Source organism: Urocitellus parryii, chromosome 3, assembly GCF_045843805.1.
Source record: "Urocitellus parryii isolate mUroPar1 chromosome 3, mUroPar1.hap1, whole genome shotgun sequence".
NCBI classification, from domain to species: domain Eukaryota; kingdom Metazoa; phylum Chordata; class Mammalia; order Rodentia; family Sciuridae; genus Urocitellus; species Urocitellus parryii.
Window position 1 is genome coordinate 93,071,537 of NC_135533.1, and position 23,094 is coordinate 93,094,630.

Consider the following 23,094-nt stretch of genomic DNA (forward strand, 5'->3'; position numbering starts at 1 on the left):
AATGGATGCCTTTACTTTCAGAGTCTGGTAACAACACTATTTGTGACATTTGCAAAGGTATAATTTAGGTTTTTTTTAAAAAAAAAAAACCAAAACGTTTTATTTAATTATTTTTCAGGCAAGATGTGTCCAATGACTTTCAAATAAATATTGAAGTTTATAGCTTGGTAAGCCATTAAAACTTTCTACACTAACCAATAGTATATTTTTCTTAATGACAGAAGATCAAGCTAATTGTATTTTGGGTTTGTGTATAGGTACAGAAGAAAGATTCCTCAGGTGCTGATAAGAAGAAAAAAACATCTAAGACCAAGGTGAGAATTATAGATACCTAGTAAAAATATTTTAAGCAGGAATAATTATTAATTTTAATTGATTTATAATTTTTGGTAAACTGAAAGTAAATTTATAGTGAGTAATCATGATTTTAAGTGTAAGCTCCTGATATACTCAGTCTAGATAAGTCTCCTTTGTCTGTGTGAACCTGACAGCTGACTTTTAAAACTACCTAGAACTTTTCCCCAGTGCTTTCCTCTGTACTCTTATCTCACTCATTACTCTAAACCAGTACTTAATGAATGATGTGGTTACTTGTGCAGAATAATAAGAAACAGAACCTCCACCTTGGTTTCTAACTTTCCAAGTGTATATTCTTGTTCTTTGCCTAAGTCATAATTTCTTAAAAATTTGTTTCTTCTGACTTTCAGTTGTAAAAATAAAATGAAGAAAAATGAAAATTATAGGCTTTGTTGTTTGTTTATTTAGCACTAATAAGAAAGGAATAGCAATAGGGAACAATCTTTAATGAAGGATGATATATTCATATTAAAGAATTAAAATTACTTTTCTGTGGAAACATCTCAAAGTTAGTTTTTATGTTTTTTGCGTATTTGAGGAAAAGTTTATTCTGGGCTCATGGTTTTTGAGACTCAGTTTGTGGTCCACTAACTCCACTGCTCTTACTCTGAGATGAGCAAGACATCATGTTGGAAGGGGAAGAAACCTGATCATCACATGGAAGCCAGAAAGGAGAGAGACAGGGGCAGAGAGAATGTATACAACATTAAGTTGGTTTTAAACTCTGAATCACAAAATTGGAAATAAATGAAGATTTTTTTTCTTCTAGGCTATTACTCCAAAAAGACTCCTCACCTCCATAACCACAGTAAGTAAAATTTTAAGAAATTGGAATTTCTTGAAGAATTTCATCTTGCACTTATAATTATAAAGCCCTTAGTACTGTGAAAATATTTAAAATATACTAATGGGGGGAAAGCTCTCAATATTTATATAGGAAAAAATGTTTTTGGAAATGTAGTTTTTGTAGTGTTAAGGTTTTATACTTAATATTTAAATCTTCATATCAAATAAAGGAAATAAACTTATGTTTCTTCTTTATATATATATATATATGTTTGTTTGTTTATTTATTTATTTATTTATTTATTTTTTAGAAAAGCAACCTTCAATCTTCTGGTGAGTGGATCCTGGACTATTTGAAACTTTAGAAATGAGCATTTTTCTACATGTATAAATATATCCATTTATGGATGGGCTATCTTGATTTATAAGAGTTTATGTTGGTCTTCTTTGGGATAATGTTTTTGTGTATTTTTTAAAAGTAACATTTAAGGTTATTGGCTGGAATAACAGATAGTCTGGTTGTACATTTCTTAGTTACATAGGCTACCAATCTTTACATTATTTATGCTATGGTGTCAGTACACATATGATAGTCACCTGGCAATTCCAGCAGGTAGTATTACTCTTCACTCCTAATTCTCTTGTTGGATAAAATTTGTTGGGTGCTAGCCATGTAGTGGAGTTTACTTTTTTAAACTTTACTGATCATGACTGGTATTATGTCAGAAAAGCTTCATTCTAATTTACTGGGAACTGGGGCACCAATAAGCCAGGAGAGGCTTTATCTAGAATGGCTTTATATCTAAATTTTCCATAGGGGTTTAGAATGAAGTTGTTTTACTCACCTACTTTGGGTTATTAGTGTCTTCTTTATGGCATGGAAGTTACTAAGAAGTCCTATGCAGAGATAGCCTCTGCTTTTAATTATGTCACCCTGGATGATTAATAGCAATTGAAGTCTCTTCAATATTTCTTATGGGAAAATTGCTTTGTATGTATTCATTTTTAGGTCTGTGTCTTTAAAAAATAACCATTCAAAATGTAGGTATGTCTGTACCTCAAATTAAAAAGATAAAATTCTGAATAGTTTTCCTTCTTTATGTGTTGATATTTTATTCCCCCCACATTTAAAAATGGAGGAAAATGAGGCAGTTTTCTCTGTGGCAATCTAATTTTATTCTGTTAGGATGGGGTGAGGAATTTTTCTTTATATTTACAAAAGTCACTTTGGATTGTACTGTATTTCTTCTTTCTTTACAGTTATGGCCAGTCCAGGAGGTCTCAATGCTGTGCGTACCAGCAACTTTGCTCTTGTTGGATCTTACACACTGTCATTATCCTCAGTAGGAAACACTAAGTTTGCTTTGGAAAAGGTAATCCTAAGAAACTTCTTTCCTGTGCTTCCCAAATTAAAAGCTTCAAAGTTCAGATCTGCATTACATCACTATTGAGAATTTTTTTTTCACCATAATGTAATATGACTAAACTTTTGAATAGCTAATAAGACCATTTTAAGGAGTGAACAAACTAGAGGCACTTGGTTTGACTCCTGTTATGTAATATAGTATTTTTTACAAATATGTATTTTTAATTTTAATTCCTTAATTTTTTGATTAGCATGTGGTAATTGTACATATTTATGGGTTATAGTATGATTATTTTAATAGATATGTACAGTATATACTGATCAAATCAGGGTAATTAGCATTTCTGTTTTCTTATTTCTTTATGTTTGGAGCCTTTAAACTCTTGTCTTAGGGTTCTTCATAAAATATAGGTTATTATGAACTATGGTCACTCCACTGTGCTGTGGAGCACTAGAACATCTTCCTTCTAATTGTGCTTGAGTATACTCTACCCTCCCTATCCTCCCTCCCATTCTCAACTCTCACTGTTCTACATTCAGATTGACTTTTTAAAACTTACATATATGAGAATGTACATGCAATATTTGTCTTTGATATTTATATTACCATAAGAGATATCTGAAGTCATAATATAGAGGTGAAGAAGTAATGAAAAGTTAGAAGGCCTGATTTCTAGTATTTGCTCTGCTAGTAATTCACTCTAGTCCCAATGACTTGGGAGGCAGGAGGATTGCAGATTCCAGGCCAGCTTTAGAATCTTTTTTGTTGTGATTGTTTTTGGTCCTGGGTTTCTAACCCAGGAGCACTTAACTACAGAGCCACATCCCCAAAACTTTTTATATTTTATTAAAGACAGGGTCTCACTAAGTTGCTTTAGAGCCTCTCTTAAGTTGCTGAGACTGTCTTTGAACTTGCATCCTTCCCAGCTACTGGAATTACAGACGTACTAAGCACCCCCAGAATCTTAATGAGGCCCCAAGCAACTCAAGGAGATCCTGTCTCAAAATAAAAAATAAAAAGGGCTGGGAATGTAGCTCAGTGTAAAGTGCCTTTAATCTCCAGGATCAAGAAAAGAAGAAAACATTATGCAAAGTTACTTTATTTCTGAGAGGTCTTGGTATCCTAGTAGAATATTATGTTTGCAAAAAGAAGCTCAACTTTAAAATTCTATAAAAAAAAAATTCTTTTAGTTGGTGGACAAAAAGCAGACTATATTTGAAATTTTAACTACTGTTAATGAATAAATGTATTTTAACATGCTAATTTCTAAAAATTTATGTAACTTATTATATAGTATTTCAAGTAGTTGAACACATTGAGTGATCCTGGGTCTTTGTTTTTTTCTTTGTCTTTTTGTTGTTTGTTTTAGATAAATTATGATGTAAAAGAGCGAGAGCTACTGGGCTATTTGTTCCAGGAAAAGGTTGCCATGTTTTCTTTGCTTAAAACTAATGTGCTTAAAAAAATCAGTTCTTCATTTTTGGTTCTTGCATATTTGTTTTACTAACTATTCTGATATCTTTTTGGTTATTTTGAATAATTAAGGACATTATGTACATAATACTTTTTTTGGACTCTTACAAATGGGCATCTTTTTCTCCATTCTCATAATTCTTTAAATTTTTCTTTGAAAGTTCTCTTTCTTTTTTAAATGCATGATTGGTATTTGGGTTTTTTTTCCTCCTATATGCTTTCATCTAGTTAAGAATTCTTTAAAATTCTGTGGTCCCTTTGTTTTTTTTCCAAGTACCAATTAGACTACCAAATTAGTAACTATGTTTAAAACTAAAATTATTCAATAGTTTTGATTTTTCGTGTACTGAAAAAGCTATTGTTGATGTTTTTAAATAAAAGTAGAAAACTTTCATATTCTTGGTTGGCTAATTGGTATATTGTTATAGATGATACTTTGCATATTAATCTTGAAATTAAAATGTACTTAACACTAAAATTATATTGAATATGAGCATTTATTTAGAAGACTTTTAAAAGATTTGCTATTCTTGTAAAGGATCAGTGCAAACATTTTGTAGGAATATAGAAATGCTAATTGACAAAATGCTGGATAGTATTTTTTTAAATTTTAAATTCTTTTTAAAATCATTTTTATTTGTTCTACTTAGTTCTTATTTTAAATTCTTAAAATAAAATTTGCAAATCAGATAAGCATAAGAATTGGGTTCTATGAACTGTATTCCTTGTTTGGTATAGTCACATAGCCAATTTTTACATATGTAGGCGATTTCATTAATCTCTAAAATGAGACTTCATTGACATCTTAAGTATAAACTGTTCTTTAGAAAAATTTTTGGCTGCCATTTTAATTCAAAATGTTACACTTAAAAATTAATATTATATTTCCATTCTCTTAATAACTTCTTTGTAATTATAACTTAAATTATCAACCATATGGTTGAGTGCAAAATCAAATAACTGAATTTAATTGGTGTCTTTTACTCTTAAGTCTCTGAATTAAAAACCATTTCATTTAAAATTTGTCCTAAATGTGCTTTTGTGAGTGATGGGGGAAAGCAAATATTTATTCCAATAGCTTTTGGTTGATATAGAAGAATATTTCAATAGATAGTAAAGTTTATATGCTTAGTAAGTTGATGGGGAAAATGTGAGACCTTTTCTACTCATATAAATATTCTGATTTAATTGACTTTGGGAGAGTAGACAGGTCTCTCATGTCCTACTTTCAGTATAAGACAGAGTCTGTCTATTTTATTGGTGCCTTGACCAACGGTCATAAAGGTTATCTCTGATATACCCTTCAGAAAGGAATGTCTTTTGAGGTTAACTTAGGTTGTTTGCTTCACAGATTTAAGATATCACTAATAGTGGATTGCCATCTGATTTGAGGTTATAGATATCTGACTTAAAGCCTGACATCCTGGAGTCACAAAATCTTTCTCTAGGGAATCCAGAACACTCATAGTTTTATTATACTTTTTATGGATAAAGGGAAAATGACATCTCAAAGCTCATCCTTCTTCTTTTTTTTTTTTTAATCTTAAAAAAGATTTGCAAGACCTTTATTCATGAAACTTAAGCTTTGCCAAATGACTTTCAAGAAGAGCTAGGTTGCTTGTCTAGCATGTGTAAGGCCCTGGGTTTGGTCTCTGATATCACAAAAGAGCTAAATAATTGAGGCAGCCTTCTATCTTAACAAATCCAGAGCTTATCATCTGACCTAAATGAACTTCTTAGGTAGTAAGCCTTTTAGGAAATAGAGATGTTAATGTAAATATTATTTGAGCAAACATTTATGAAGTAAAACAACCAATTGGAATTATAGAATTTTGGGATTGGAGGTAGAGTGATTAGGCATTCTAAAGCTGTTAAGTTTCTATCTGTTGGCCTCTGTGATTAAAATAGTGCATATACCGTGTATAATTAATGACAACATTCAACCTAGTCATAAGTTATGTTTTATAACACAGTTGAAGTGTGGACTCTTTCAACAGATTAGAATTGTAATCTTTTCATGCAATTCTCCACACTTGACAGGGGACAGTAAGCTTGAAGGTTTTGTGAATATTTTCAATTCTCTTCTTTATCAGGATAAGCTTCTAGTCAAGAATATTGTCTACTTTTCCATAGCTCTAAAGCAGTAGGGTACATTTTCCCCTCATCTTTCTGAGATTTTTTTTATCTCCAGCATTCTCTGGGCTAAAAAATAAAATTTTATTAATTAGCATTGAGAGGAAAGAACCTAAGAACTTAAAATTGACAATATGGAAAAGAGAGAAGTGAAGTTTTAAGAAATGGGTATACTGAAAATACGATGTTTTGATTCTACATATGGATGTCTAAAGTTAGAGATTTATTTCATGTAATTAGTCGATTGGAATCTATATATGTGTATATATAATATATATAAATTGTAATTAAAAAAAATTTATATATATATGTACACACACATATTTGGGGAGGGATCTTAGAATTTCCCTTTAAGTTACCTATTTTGGGTTGGAGGATCAAATTGTAATGAACTAACACTATGGTGAGAACTTTTAAATTTAGACTGAATTAAGATTATTCCACTCAAAATGTTATTCTTTTTTACAGGGCAGATGAAATGATGGATAATAAATAGCATCTTTCTTCCTTTTTGACCTAGAAGCGAATATCACTTTAGATATACATGTTACCATTTTATACTAGTGATGAAATCTATACAGTTGAATTTTTTCTTATTTGTAATCCCTAATTCAAATTTGAAATCATTTCAGATTGTCACATATGTTTAAACATCTTTTATAATTTAAAAAAATGCTTTTACATGAGGTGTCTATTAATCTATTGATAAGAAAGATTTATTTAAAAATATTTCTTATGAGAATTTTCATGCTGGAAGAAAATATCAGTTCCCAAACTTTTAACTAGTAAGAGCAGCACAGTCAGTATTTAGACATTTAATTTTAATTTTGTCAATTTTGGGTGGTTGTGGGTTGTGCTGGGGACCAAACTCATGGCCTCAAGCATGTTGGGTACATCCCCAGCCCTCTTTGGTTAGTTTTTGCTTCATGTATTTTAGAGCTACCTGCATAAATGTTTTGGATTATTGTATCATACTGATGAATTATTCACGCCATCTTCGATGACCTTTATTTTAAAGTCTACATTGTTGATATTAATGTAGTCAAAAATAGCTTTTTATTATTGGTGTATATATTTTTTTTCATCCTTGAGTCTCTTTGTGTCTATATTTCAGATTTATGTTTTATAAATGTCTTTTATGGTCATGTGTTATTTAGTCTGACTATTTTGTCTTTTCACTGGTGTGTTTAGTCTAGTCCATTTACATTTAATGTCATACTAGTGTGGTTTGGGTTCAGACTACCATAGGGTTGGGCAAATTACAACCCACAGACTAAATCTAGCTTGTGGCCTACTTTCTTTTGTTAAAAAAAATAACATTACATTTGTCACAATAAATGGACCTATACTAATAAATTATTTTTATTATTAGCAAAGTTCAACAATCTGTTTTTGTGATTACACTGTTTGAGACACTGCTATGCCATTTGTTTTTATGTTGTCTATGGCTGCCTTCATGCTCTAATGGTAGAGTTAAATGGAAGTGACAGACCATATGGTCTACAAAGCCTAAAATGATAATTGGTTCTTTACAGAAAAAGTTTGTTGACAATTTTCTTGTTTTTTTTTTTCCTATTTGTTTCATCTGTTTTTGCTTCTTTGTTTTTTCTTTCTTGCCTTCTTCAGGATAATATTTAATATTTGAATATTTTCGTGATCCTTTTCATCTCCTCTGTTGAATTTTAGGTATACTTCCTTCTATTTATTCTTTTTTAGTAGTTGCTAAAAATTACAGTATGCATCCTAAACCTATTGAAGTCTGCCTTGAAATATTATTACGCCACATCATGTGCCGTATAACAGAATCCCACAACAGTATAACCCCATAATCCCATTTGTCCATTCCATTATATTTTACTTCTTTATTATAATTCCCATCAAACACTGTCATCATTTTTTCTTTAATTTTTAAATGACATTTTAAAATTATGTTTTAACATGTTGCCCTTTTGTATTTACCATTTATGGTGTTCTTTATTCCTTTGCAAATCCAGGTTTCCATCTGGGAACCTTGCACTCTCCAGGAGGAACTTTTTAAAAATTTCTTGTAGTATAGATTTACTGGAAATAAATTCTCTAGTTTTTGTTCATTCAAAAATGTTTTTATAATTTCTTAATATGTGAAGGATATTCTTACTGGCTCTAGACTTCTGGGTTTATGGATCTGTAGTTGTGTATTTTGTAAGTTTTGGCAGATTCTAACTCATTAATATTTCCTCTGCACAGTTCTCCCTTCTTACTGGAGCTCCTGAGAAATCTATTAGACTGTTGACTATTTTCCTATAAGTTATGGCATGTTCTTATTTTCATTTAATTCTTTATTCCTTTGTACTTCATTTTAGATCATTTCTAATAAGCTGTTTTCTAGTCCATCTATCTTTTTTCCTGAGGTACCCCAGTCTCCTATTTAGCCTACCTAGTAATTACTAAGTAATTGAAACTCTTTTTTCTTTAGTTTTGAAATTTCAGAATTTGGACCTGTTTTACAGCTTTTAATTCTCTGCAGATATTCTGTATCCTTTTAACCCATTTTTGCCAATCTTTTGCTCTAAATTCTTATTCTGCTTCAACATTTAGATTATCTGTGGATCTAAATTTGCTATTGATGTTTTTTTTTTCTCTTGATAAGGGCCATATTTTCATGCTTTTTCATGTCTTGTGTATTTTTTCTTTTTTAAATTTACTTTTAATTTGTTCTAACTAGTTGTACATGACAGTAGAATGTATTTTGATACACTGTACACAAATGGAACATAGCTTCTCTTTCCTCTGGCTGAACATGGTGCAGAGTCACACTGGTAGTGTGTATAGGGTAATAATGTCTATCTCATTCCTCTGTCCTTTCCATCCCCACACTTTCTCCCCTTCCCTCACTCCTTCTGCACAAAGTTCCTTCATTCTTTCCTTATTACCCCCCCCCCCCATTATGGATGAACATCCACTAATCAGAGAAAACATTTGGCCTTTGGTTTTAGGGGGATTGGCTTACTTCGCTTAGCATGATATTCTCCAGGTCCATTGATTTACCTGCAAATGCCCTAATTTCATTCTTTAAGCCTGAGCAATATTCCATTGTGTGTATATACCACATTTTCTTTATCCATTCATCTGTTGAAGGGTATCTTGGTTGGTTACATAGTTTAGCTATTGTAAATAGCTAATATGAACATCGATGTGACTGCATCACTGTACTGTGTTGATTTTTAAGTCCTTTGGGTATAAACTGAGGAATGGGATAACTGGGTCAAATGGTGGTTCCATTCTAAGTTTTCTGAGGAATCTCTACTGCTTTCCTTAGTGGTTGCAGGAATGTGCATTCCCACCAGCAATGTATGAGTTTCCTTTTTCCCCACATCCTTGCCAGCATTTATTGTTACTTGTATTCTTGATAATTGCCATTTTAACTGGAGTGAGATGAAATCTTAAGAGTTTTGGTTTGCATTTCTCTAATCGCTAGAGATGTTGAACATTTTTTCATAGTTTGTTGATTGATTGTATTTCTTCTTTGAAGTGTTCAGTTCCTTAGCTCATTTATTGATTGGGTTATTTGGTTATTAAGTTTTTTGGGTTCTTTTTTTTTTAAAGAGAGAGAGAATATTTTAATATTAATTTTTTTTAGTTTTCGGTGGACACAACATCTTTGTTTGTATGTGGTGCTGAGGATCGAACCCGGGCCGCACGCATGCCAGGCGATCGCGCTACCGCTTGAGCCACATCCCCAGCCCTGCCTTTGGGTTCTTTTTTTTTTTTTTATTTTTAATTTTTATTTTTTTATTGGTTTTTCAAAACATTACAAAGCTCATGACATATCATCTTTCATACATTTGATTCAAGTGAGTTATGAACTCCCATTTTTACCCCAAATACAAATTGCAGAATCACATCAGTTACACATTTACATTTTTACATAATGCCATATTAGTGACTGTTGTATTCTGCTGCCTTTCTTATCCCCTATTATCCTCCCTCCCCTCCCCTCCCCTCCACTCCCATCTTCCCTCTCTACCTAATCTGTTGTTGTTCAGTTCTCTCCCTTGTTTTTTCCCCCGCTTTCCCCTCACAACCTCTTATATGTGATTTCATATAGCATTGAGAGTTTCCTTATATTTCCTGGAGATTAGTGCTGTTTCTGAGGTGTGTGTGGTAAAGGTTTTCTCCCATCCTGTAGGCTCTCTTTTCATGTTATTGATTGCTTCCTTTGTGAGAAGCTGCTTTTTATTTTGAATCCATCCCGTTTATTCATTCTTGATTCTTTCTCTTCAAAATTTTAACCAGCCAAGTGGTTATGAAGTGGTGCCCCTTGTAGGTTTGTTTTTATATTTTTCCAAGTACTGTTGATTTTGAGCATCTTTTTATGTTTTTATTGGAAGATATACATGTATATATTCTTTGTCATACAGATATATACCTTTTTTTGGGGGGGGGGTTGCTGGAAATTGAACCCAGAGGCATTTAACCACTGAACCACATCCCCACCCCTTTTCTTAATATATTTTATTAGAGACAGGATCTCACTGAGTTGCTTAGTGCCTTACTAAGTTGCTGAAGCCAGCTTTGAACTTGTGATCCTTCTGCCTCAGCATTCTTGAGCTGCTGGGATTATGGGCATGCACCACCACTCCCAGCCAGATATATATCTTCTTTGAAGAAATGCCCATTTAAGTCCTTTGCCAAACGTTTAATTGGGTTGTTTGGGTTGTTCTTTTTATTGTTTTGTTGTTGAGCTCTGTGGCTTTTCTGAACACTAGACCATTACATATCACATTTTCTTGATTTATTCTGTTGATGGTCATTTAGGTTTTTGCTACCTCTTAGCTATTTTGAGCAGTGCTGCAATGAAGATGGGAATGCAGATATAACTTTGAGAACCTGATTACAGTTGTTTTGGACAAATACTAAAAGTGGAATTGCAGGGTCATATAGTAGTCCTGCTTTCAACTTTTGAGAAACCTCTATACTGCAAGGTTTTTTGATTTTGATGAAAACAAATTTATTTATTTTTCCTTGTGTTGCTTATGCTTTTCTATCATATCTGAGAACTCATTGCCCAACCCACAATCATGAAGCTTTACCTTCATGTTTTCTTTTTTTTTTTTTTTTACCTGTCGGAGATTTTATTAGCAGGACCAAAGCGGCCAGTCGCAGAGGAGAAGGGAGGAGAGAGAGGGAGAGAGAGCGCGAGAGCGAGAGCGAGAGCGAGAGAGAGAGAGAGAGAGAGAGAGAGAGAGAGGAGGGGGGAGAGAGAGAGGAGGGGGGCAGAGAGAGAGAGGAGGGGAGAGAGAGAGGAGAGTAAGAGAGCAAGAGAACGAACACCACCAGGGTATTGATATTTATGGGCTTAACACAGGATGAGGAGGAGCAAGGCGAGTGGGCTGTTACTTCTTCATTGGCTGAGAGTTCACACCACTTCAGGGATTGGAGGTGACGGTATGTCCAGTCTGTAGGGCTGGTAGAAAAAGCCTATGCCCAGGAGAAGGCAGACTAGAACATATAAAGCTGAAAACCAAGGGCTTATTTCTTTTTTGGCATGGTGGGGTAGAGATGGGCCTTCGGTGGAGTTGTCATTCAGTATCTTCATCTTTTAGCACTTGATGGAGGTTTCTTGGGATGACTAGATGTTCATGTTGTCCGCTCGTTGGCAAGTAGCTGGTAATCCCTGAAGAGGAGCGATCTGCAGGCCGGTGGTGGATGTCAGGCAGGAGATCAGAGGAGTGGACCACGACAGGAACGTTTGGGCTCGGAGTTTGGGAACGGGGTTCTGCCTTGAGTGACAGGAATCCCCGTCCCAGATTTCGGTACCAATGTAAAGGACGATGGAAAAGCTCCGTAAACTCAACAAGTCAAAACAACCATTTACCTGTCTGAGATTTTATTAGCAGGACCCTAGCGGTCAGTCGAAGAGAAGAAGGGAGGAGAGAGAGAGAGGGAGGGAGGGAGGGGAGAGAGGTGGGGGGAGAGAGAGAGGAGAGTAAGAGAGCCTTTTTTTTTTCTCTTTTTTTTTTAATATTTATTTTTTAGTTTTCGGCGGACACAACATCTTTGTATGTGGTGCTGAGGATTGAACCCGGGCCGCAGGCATGCCAGGCAAGAGCGCTACCGCTTGAGCCACATCCCCAGCCCCTCATGTTTTCTTTTGAGAGGCTTATGGTATTTGCTGTCATATTTAAATAATTATCCATTTTGAGTTAAATTTTTTTATATGGTATGAGGTACAAATCCAGTCTCTTTTTCATGAGACTATCCAATCTTCTCAACATCATTTGTTGAAGACTGCTTTGTGCCTTTGAATGGTCTTGGCATCCTTGTCAAAAATCAATTGGCTAGGCATATATGAATTTATTTCTTTGGGCTTTCAACTATTTTCCCTTTGTTTATGTGCCATCCTTTGCAAGTACCACAGTTTGAATTAATTTTTTATTTTTTAAAATGTATTTATTTATTTGGTATGGGGGATTGAACCTAAGGTCACTTAAACACTGAGCCATATCCCCAGACCTTTTTATTTTCATTTAGAGACAGGGTCTCACTAAGTTGTATAGGGCCTCAATAAATTGCTGATACTGGCTTTGAACTTGTGATCCTCCTATTTCAGCCTCCAAAGTTGCTGGGGTTAAATGCAAGCACCACTACACCTGGTGAATTAATTTTTTTAAATGGGGATATATAATTTCTCCATCTTTGTTTCTGTTTTTTAAGATTATTTTGGTTTTTAGGACTTTTGACAATTTCCTATGAGTCTAAGGATTAGCTTTCTCATTTCTGCAATTCATTTTTCTTTATTAGTGAGTAAATTTAAGCAGTTGGTCTCCTGTTGAGTATATTCTGTTGATGGAGAATAGATAAATATGTATTCTATTCTTAAATCTATGTTTTATTTTTCACATTAATTAGGGTTTTTGTTTTTAATCAAGCTGTACAGTGAATTAATTTATTCTTCAAAAGTGTTTGTTGCTAAGGAATCAGTGGCTTTTTGGCTATGTCTTTTATATTCCAACTTTAGAAATGATGTATTTTCTATGCATATTATTCTTTATTCATGATTTATACATGTTTTATCAAGAAAAATCATCTTTGAAACTATTTTTATAAATAATTTACCCTTTTTCTTCCAGGTACCCTTTTTGTCTCCTTTGGAAGGTCATATTCATTTAAAAATAAATTGTCAAGTGAATTCAAGTGTTGAAGAAAAAGGTTTTCTAGTAAGTAGCATCATTTAGTCTTTATTTTCCTTTTTCAGTTTTATAAAACATAGACTTGGTTTCCCATAGGAATGAAGGTCTATGTGATTAAATGATAAATTGGTTCAATAAAGATTTGTTTCAAATCGTCTATATGCCAGTCATTGTGCTGGAATACCATAGGCCATAAAAAGCAATCACTCAACTAAGGCTCTTGGTTCACTAAGGGAAATACAAATGAATAGGCAACTACAATACAGTACTAAAGTAGGAGAAAACACAGTGGGGTAGGTGTGAGCTGGCAAAATATCTGTCCTGTGTGTGGAGAAGGTTAAAGGAAGCTGCTGGAATTAGTAACTTCTAAACTGCTCACTGAATAAGTTAGGGGAAAGGAGATAAGTGTTCCATATAAGGGGAGCATGTACAGTGGCCTGGAGGGCCCTTCCCTCTCTTACCCCCACCTGAAGGAAAGAAGCATGAGACACTCCAACAATGACAGGTATTTCAGCCTTTGAGTTAAGGGGAGGGGTGGAGGGAGGAGAGGGACTAGAAAGCAAAGTATAGTTAGGGGAAATGGGCCAAGTGTTAAAGGGCATTTAAAAGATTTGGGGCTTTATTCTGAAGCCAGTGGGGTATTCTTAAAGCATTTTAAACAGAGGAAAACACTAAATTTTGGGTTTAGAAAAATCATTTTGACCTGACATATGGAACATGATTGGATAATGGTGATCCTGAAAGGCTAGTTAGGAAACAGATACTGGGTGTGAGAGATGATGGGAACCACAAGTGGGATGCAGGGAATGGCTCATCAGAGAGACATGACGAAGGAAGCAAGCAGACACAGGTGATTTGGCTCTAGCAGGTGAGGAAAGCACAAGTCACAAATGGCGCTCAGCTCCCTCTTTGCACATTTTGAGTGGCAGGAATACTATTGAGGGTAAAGCACCTGGGGGGAAGAGCAAGTGTGTTCTTCCTTCCCACATTTGAGGCTGGAGGCCATGTATTCCCCCCCCCCCCCAACATTTTATTGTGAGAAATGGCAAACAAATAGCAATGTGTATAGAATTTTACAATGAGCATCCATCTATCCACTTTCTAGATTTTATCTTATACCTGTAACATTTTTTACTACCTTGTTTTACCACATATCTCCTATCCAGCCATTCCTCTATCTTTTTTGGAAGAATTTCAAAATATATTGTAGACATTAAGGGCTTTCCCCTGAAACTTAATTGCACATTTCTTGAGTTTTGATAAATACATAGATGTGTATAACCCAAATTTCTATTAAGATTTAAACTAATAAGTTTCCTCATGCCCCTTCCCAGTCAATTCCTACTTGCAGTGGGAAGTTTTAATGAGCTGGGTTTTAAATTATTTGAATTTTAGGACTAGAGATGTGTTTCAAAGATCAGGATTTGGAACTGAGGGTAGAAGTTTTAGTGGTGATAGAGGTATGGATGTGTCTGCATGTCAAGGTAGTAATGGAAGGCCAGGGCCAGTGAGCAGAGCAAACCAGGGGTAACATTGACATTTAAGTGAGATAAGCCCTCAGAGGATTCCACAGGGAAGGAAATGGAGAATTAAATACCTTGGTTGCCAAGGGAAGGGTTTGAAGGAGGGAGTGGTCAAGTTAGATAAGAATCCACTGTGACTGCTGGAGTAATAAAGTGGTCATTTCAGCCTTGGCAAGAACAGAGGCTAGATCACAAGTGGTTCTCTAGGTCACAACTGGTTCTGGATCTGATGGGAGGTGAGGAGTGAGAGCAGGAGTAACTCTTGTAAACAAAGTTTGGTAGCAAGTAGGAAAAGAGAGAAGAGTGAGTGTACTGCAGGGTGAAAGAGGGACTTGGTCCTCATTTATTAGGATGGGAGAGACTTGAGCAGCTCCAAATACAAATGAGTGATTTCTAACAGGGCCAAAGAGGATGAAGATAGAAGCCATAGGGAACTTGAACTAGAGTAATTCATAAAGCAAGGTCATGAGAGGGGATGAAATGCACTCTAGCTATAATTCATGGGATCAGTCTATACAGAATTATACTTTTTCTGTCATTAGAGAATAGTATATGTGTAGAATACATAGAAAATTTTGTTTATGGTGAAAATCAAATTGGTTTTCTCTTTGACACAAGAATTTGAATGATACAAGGGATATTACAAATAAGTTTGCAGTTACTATTGAAAGGTGCAAAAAAGAAGAGTTAAAGTATAAAATAAAGCCCATGTGGCCTAGCTAAATCAGACTTCTCACAGATAACACACACAATTTTTCCTTTCTTGTTAGCTTCTTCAGTTATAAATCCAGTAGGTGGCAGTAGATAGTCTTGGAAAAGAATTTTAAAATAAATTTCTGACTTGAAAGTCATGTTTACTTACTGACCTCTGAATGTAAATATTTTTACATTTTATTGCAGACACCTTTAGCAACTGATAGGTTCTGTTCTAGTAGCCAGTTCATGTGTATATAATGTGTAACCTATTTAATTTTTGAGCTATGCTCTTAACTAGACTTGAATTCTAAAGCCATTGTTATTACACCCACAGTCACAGAAATGAAGAGCTCAGAACTCCCTCATATGACTTTGTCCTCTGCCTAAACAATGCATTTTTAATTCCACCTACCTTCTATAAAAAATAGAGATTGTAACTGAAATGAAAACTATTTGGTTCAATTTATTTTCCTGCTGTGCCAGAGACAGCTGGAGGAGGAAGTCTGTAGCCAGAGACATTGGTACTTGGTTCTAAATCAATGTGGGTCCAGATCAGTCTTGAATGATGACAGCAGAAAAGCGTTTTGGACAGGGAGCTAGAAGATGCCAATTTTGCTTTGTTATTGTGTGTTGTCACTTAATTTTCCCCTAACCCTCATTTTCCTCAGCTATAAAGATGAAAAGGCTGTCTTATTCCTCTTTGATTAAGTAGGATATGATAATAACTCCATTAGCATTTCCCTTGACTATTACCTTCAGGGTGTAAAAGATGCACACAGAAGGGAGCTCATGAGTCACCTGCACTAACTTGTGCTTGAAATTGAAATGACAAAATTTCTTTCTTAGCTATGAGCAGTGTTGTTCAGAAAAAAGCATGTGTTGGGAAAAAGAATGAGCTAGGGAGCAGGAAAAAGGACAGGAGGAATATGATTATTAGGAATATTTTACTAAACTAAGCTTATTGATTTGAGGTTTTTTATCTATCATGGAAGCATCTCATACAAACTGCCTTTGCCAAATTCACATAAACCAGTGAATTGGAAAGAGTGTGTATCCTATTGCAGTGTTGGTGCTAGGATTAGTTGAGTTAATGTGAAAACATGTTCTTGGAATAGTGTGCCTCACAGCCAGAATCAAATAATACTAGTGTTGTTTTTAGCTACCCAACAATCAGAAAGGTAAAGTTGTGATTTAAAGGTAGGAAAACCTTGGTGTATTCTGAAATGAAACACAAAGATGCCTTTAGGTTATCTGCATCAGGGGATAGCAAAGTAGGGGCCACCACTTGTTGCTGTAGAAATAGGATAATCTGTTTACACTTAGTGTCTATGCTTCTTTTGTGCTACAAAAGAACGCTGAATATTTGTAATATAGACTAGATGAGCTACTATGACTGAAATATTTATTCTCTGGCCCTTCAAGGAAAATTTTGCCAACTCATGATCTATATATAGCATTGTTACATTTTTTTCCTTTTTTCTTTAATGATACAAATCATACAAGTAGATTTTGACATGAAATGTGGCAACATGAAATGTGGCAACATGAAGTTGAAGATACAGAATCAGCTTTTATAGTTTGGACATTTTCCTCCAGTTTCTCAAGTCAGCATTTCAATTGACTTTTCCAGACCATATTTGAAGATGTTAGTGGTTTTGGTGCCTGGCATCGAAGATGGTGTGTTCTTTCTGGCAACTGTATCTCTTATTGGACTAATGTAAAAGTTCCTAAAGGATTTTTTTAAAAAATTAAAAGTGAGGACTTCATATAAATTAGGGCTCTGTTATAACTACAATTGAAAAATAGCAGAGAAAAAAACTTCCCAGCTTCTACTTAACATTGTTTAAGTGGAAGTACTTGCTCATTAGCTATTTAGGAGTTTGATCTGTAACCAACATTACTCTTCACCTACCCTTGGGATGCCACCTGCATTCCTAAGACATGTCTGACTGCAGGGAGATGCCACTTCCAAGTGCACCTGATAGCCAGGCAGTGGACTTGGAGTTCTGATGTTTATCACAGTAGTCCATCAAGGCTTATGATCATGAGTTGACTTTTATAATCCTGTTAGAAACTCGGTTCTAAATGAGAATAAATGAAATGCCAGTCTTTATGTGAAGATAAGTTTAACTTAATATCCTATCACTATTTTTTTTTTTTTTTGTGTGTGTGTGTGGGGGGTAAACTGGGATTGAACTCAGGGACACTCAACCCCTGAGCCACCTCTCCAGCCCTATTTTGTATTTTATTTAGACACAGGGTCTCACTGAGTTGCTTACGGCCTCGCTGTTGCTGAAGCTGGTTTTGAAGTGATCCTCCTGCCTCAGCTTCCAGAATTGCTGGGATTACAGGCATGTGCCACTGTGTCCAGCCTGTCCTGTCACTAGTTTTTTAATGCAGAGGATATTATACTCTCATGTCATTATATTCTACAACACTGATACATCTCTCTTGTTTAAGGAGCATTTGGTTAGGGATACCATGCTCATGAAAACTCTAAAGTTTTATAGAGATATTTATTTGAAGTTAATTATCTTGGTGGTATTAAATGCTTTTAGATAATATAACAGTTATCTTCTGATGTGAACAATCAACAATTTTCATTACTAAGGTAAAAAGATATGATACAAATCATACAAGTAGATTTTGACATGAAATGTGGCAACATGAAATGTGGCAACATGAAGTTGAAGATACAGAATCAGCTTTTATAGTTTGGACATTTTCCTCCAGTTTCTCAAGTCAGCATTTCAATTGACTTTTCCAGACCATATTTGAAGATGTTAGTGGTTTTGGTGCCTGGCATCGAAGATGGTGTGTTCTTTCTGGCAACTGTATCTCTTATTGGACTTATCCAGATGATGAGAGGAGAAAGGTAATTTAAGTAGTACTGATTGGTGGTGAAGAGCTCTGATTTTCATGTGGTGTCTCATGCAAGTGTTCCCTCTGTCCTTCAAGATTCTCCCTTGCATGTACTTACTAAGCTCTTAAAATGTTCTTGCTGCAGTTCTCTGTTTGTGAAGATTTTATATCCTGTCCATTGCTTATGATTTTCCTTCTTTTCTCTTAGAGTCTTTCCGCCCCCTCCCCCCTCCTGTGCTGGGATTAGGTCCTGAGCATACTAGGCAACCATGTACACTAAGCCACATCTCCAGCCAAAGCAGTACTCTATCTATCTATATATATATATATATATATATATATATATATATATATAATCTCCATCTTTCCACATCAAAAAAGATAAATCTATTATATTGTGTTTAGTAATTATTAAATAGTATTACATTATGGTCATTAAGATTATTAATATTTTAAAAATATGTGAAATGTTTAAGATATTCAAAAAGGCACAAAAACATCATTTCAGTCAACTTTAGTTATTAGTCCAGTTGAAGCTGTTTATGTAGATGTTCTCCATAGAGATAACCCATGCTAAAATTGTTTTTTGTTCCTATGTATTTCTTCAGATTCTATTGTATATATGTAATTTATGTTATTGCAATTGGTATTTTAAACATTGAACAAATAATATATTGTAAATATTCTACAACTTGCCTTTTTGAGGACAATGTGTTAGTTAGTCTAGGAGGATATGTATATTTTTAGTTTATTTTTCTCTGAGTATAGTATTGCACTGTAAGACCACATCACACTTTATTCATTCTCCTCTTTAGGAGCACTTAGATTATTTCCACATCTTTGCTATTAAAACTAGTACTTTTGCTTTTTAAATAAATGGATGAAAGTTCTGGGTTGTGGGATTTTTTTATATCTTTAGCTATTTTGTCAAAAGATTCTTTGAAGATGGTCCACAATTTTCCATTCCTACCAAGATGTATATGGGACTTCTCAGTTTTTCTATTTTTGCTGACACTTGATCTGTCAGCCTTTTAAACTTTTGTCAGTAGATCCAAAGTGTTATCTCACTGTTATTTTATATATCCTTGATTACTAGAGGAAGCATCTTTTCTTATATGTATGGCTATTTATATTTTCTCTTCTATTAATTGATTTTCTATATATTTTAGCCATTTCACATTCTTTTTTTGTAAGTTGGAATTATAATTATCTAGTGTATGGCTTGGGATATCTTTTATTATTACAGTGTTTTAAAAATTTACTGAATTTTTTAATGTTGAGGAAACCAGATCTATTAACCTATTGTGTTGTTTTTGTGACACTGGAATTTAACTCAGGGCCTTGTGCATGATAAGCAAGTACTCTACCACTGAGCTATATCACCAGCTCTTTGTACTTTTTGAGTCCTAAGAAAACCATTCTTACCTTGTAACCAAAAAATTTCTCTTATACTTTATCTACAAAGTTTTATACTTAACATTTAATTTATCTAGAATTTTTAAATTTACTTTTTGGGACCAGAGAAACTTTTGTGTTTGTGTGTGGGGGGGTGTTTGTGTGTGTGAGTGTGTGTGTGTGGGTGTTTGTGTGTGTGTGGGTGTTTCTGTGTGTCAGTGTGTGTGGGGTACTGGGGATTGAACCCAGGGCCTAGTGCATGTGAGGCAAGCACTCTACTAACTGAGCTATATCCCTAGCCCTGGATAACAAATTTTGCCAGCATTATTGAATGGTCAGTCCTTTTCCCCCTGATTCACAGTGCCATTTATGGCAAGTATTAATATATTTGTTATATGTATACATCTAAGATATAATTATGAGTAGGTTTATGTTTTAGCTTTTCTATTCTGTTTCCTTTTCTATTTTTCTATCCTAATCTCAATAACTACAGCTTAAAATAAATCTTAGTACCTGTTCAGGCAAATCTTTATTCTTATTCAATAATGTATTACTCTTTTTAGCCCTTTTATCTCTTTCTCTCCTGCAGGTGCACACACATGGAAAAGTATATTTTGCTTTTTAAAAATTTTTTTTTAGTTGTTGATGGACCTTTATTTTATTTATGTATATGTGGTGCTGAGAATCGAACCCAGTGCTTCACACATGTTAGGCAGGAGCTCTACTATTGAGCTACAATCTCAGCCCCACCCTATATTTTGCTTTTTATAATTAAAATATTCATGTACACAAAAAAAGAGATAATATACTATACTATTAGCTCTGGGAAGTATTAATTTTGAAGTTTAATTTGTGTCTCCAGAACATACTTTTTTTTTTCTTGTTTTGCTGGGCATATTTTAAAGCAAGTACCAGGCTTCATATTAAATCATTTCATCTGTGTGAGCCAGGCTATAGATTTCTACATTAGTTAATGCCCCAAGGGTAAACCAGGATTTCAGGCTAGCTTGCTCTTCAGCACTCTCTCTTCCTCATTGATTTTTGGCTTTTGATGATTTCTTTTATTTTTTTAAGTTCAATTATCTAGAATTTTGGAGGGGTTATATAATAGCATTATATAATACTATTTAGTTTCATACTGTTTAGTTTTCCATATTGTTGGAAACTTTGTATCACAATTTATTTATATGGCCCCCCTTACTATCTTTTAATTTGTTTTGAATATTTGCTATTGTGAAAAAATAGTGACTACATATGAATCTTTGTTTGCTTATGTATTTGCTCAGGATAAATTTCTTTTAAGTAGAATTGTAGATCAGAATATGTTTACTTGTAATGCTTTTTGATAGCTGTTATCAAATTGCCAGCCAGTCACAAACCATTTTATACTTGGGATGTAAGAATTTCTGTTACTTTTAACCATCGAACAGAAAATTTTACTGTTCTATCCAAACTTAGCCCATTTAAGGTTTTAAAAATTATATATTTTATTTTAATTCTTAAAATTACTAATAGTATTGACAGTTTTATTGGCTGTGACCATATGTTTCCCTCTTCCCTTTCTGGGTACCATTTGGTCTCATGGATTTTTAGTTAACATAGCACAGGAATGATTTAGCTTCCAATTGCTTGGCCTTATCTTTTAGAGATACATAAAAAATATTTATACATGAAGTAAAATGTCTAGGCTTCTTTTTACTGAAAGAGGAGAAAAAGGTGAAGTATAGGCAAAAGGTAGTTGAACATATGTATCTAATTGTTGAGGGTACTTAAGGGATTATATACTGTTCTTTTTATTTTCTGTTTGAAGATTTCCATAATAGTGGTTTTGTTTATTTTAGGTTCATAGGATAGTTAATAACAGCCATCAGATGGTATTTTTGGTTTCCAATTTTTTGTATTGCAAGAAACAATAAGAAATATTGACTATTTATGTTTAATATAAAATATTAAATATTTTAACTTTTTAAATTTTTAATTTAATTGATAAGTAATGACTTAGTCTCTTTATGATGGGGTCCAATATGTTTTCAATATATGTATATATTGTGCAATGATCAAATCAAGCTAATTAGAATATTTATCACCTCAAATATTTTTCATTCATTTCTGCTGACAACACTTAAAATTCTTTTATTATTTTTCAAATATACATTATTATTAACTATAGTTATCATACCATGCAATAGAATTTATTCCTCTTGCCTAACTTTAACTTTGTACCTGTTGGCCAATTTCTCCCCTTTCCTTATCTACTGCCTTCCCTTTCCCAGCCTCTCTTCCACTCTCTACTTATATGAATTTGACTTTTTTAGATTCCACATGTAAAAAGTAAGATCAATGTGCTGTTTGCCTCTCTGTTCCTGGCTTATTTCACTTAACACAGGGACCTCTAGATTCTTTCATGTTATCTCAAATGTCAAAATTTCCTGTTTAAGGTTTTAAAAATTATATATTTTATTATTTTTATTTTATTTTTATTATGTATTTTTTTTTTTTAGAGAGAGTGAGAAAGGGGGGGGAGAGAGAGAGAGAGAGAGAGAGAGAGAGAGAATTTTTAATATTTATTTTTTAGTTCTCGGCGGACACAACATCTTTGTTGGTATGTGGTGCTGAGGATCGAACCCGGGCCGCACGCATGCCAGATGAGCGCGCTACCACTTGAGCCACATCCCCAGCCCCCTTATTATGTATTTTTTAAATTTTATTTTTATTATATATGTTATTTTTTATTCCATATTTGTTGGAAACTTTGTATCACGATTTATTTATATGGCCCCCCTTCTTTCAAGGCTGAGTAGTATCCCATTTTAATATCCGTTCACCTGTCAACGGATACTTAAGTTGTTTCCATACTGTGGCTATTGTGAATAATCCTGCAGCAAACATGGCAGTGTTGACATCTCTTTGACATACTGATTCCAATTCCTTTGGATATATATCCAGTAATGAGATTGCTGGGTTATATGGTAATTCTATTTTTAGTTGTTTTTCAGGAATTTCCATACTGTTTTCTAAAATGGCTATATTTATTTACAATGTCACCAACAGTGTATGGGTTTTTTTTTTTTTTTTTGTGGTGGTGGTTACCAATAGTTGTTCTCTTTCATCTAGCCAACTTAACAGGTATGATGTGATATCTCATTGTGGTTTTAATTTACATTTCCCTGATGATTAGAGATTACCAGGGCATTTCCCCCCATATATTAATTTTCCATTTTGGGGAAATTTAGCTTTTAAATGAATGGCTTTCTAATTTTAATTTTACTAACTTAACGCTTAACGTTTCTTGACTTAGTTTTGTGTATGTTTTACTAATGTTTTTTAAAT

General features: G+C 34.0%; 1 protein-coding gene across 4 annotated transcripts in view; it reads left to right on the top strand.

Annotated features, from left to right (window-relative positions):
• Positions 1-23,094, top strand: part of Anln (anillin, actin binding protein) — a 60,956-nt gene that overhangs the window by 34,955 nt on the left and 2,907 nt on the right. For 3 of the 4 annotated variants that reach the window (XM_026387612.2, XM_026387613.2, XM_026387614.2), the window contains 7 exons: positions 119-167; positions 258-314; positions 1,127-1,165; positions 1,455-1,476; positions 2,404-2,516; positions 13,229-13,315; positions 18,275-18,382. In XM_026387612.2, coding sequence (XP_026243397.2) covers positions 119-167; positions 258-314; positions 1,127-1,165; positions 1,455-1,476; positions 2,404-2,516; positions 13,229-13,315; positions 18,275-18,382 — 475 coding nt within the window. Of the gene's footprint in view, positions 1-118; positions 168-257; positions 315-1,126; positions 1,166-1,454; positions 1,477-2,403; positions 2,517-3,879; positions 3,934-13,228; positions 13,316-18,274; positions 18,383-23,094 lie in introns of all 4 variants that reach the window. The other variant, XM_077796781.1, reaches the window with a different exon arrangement.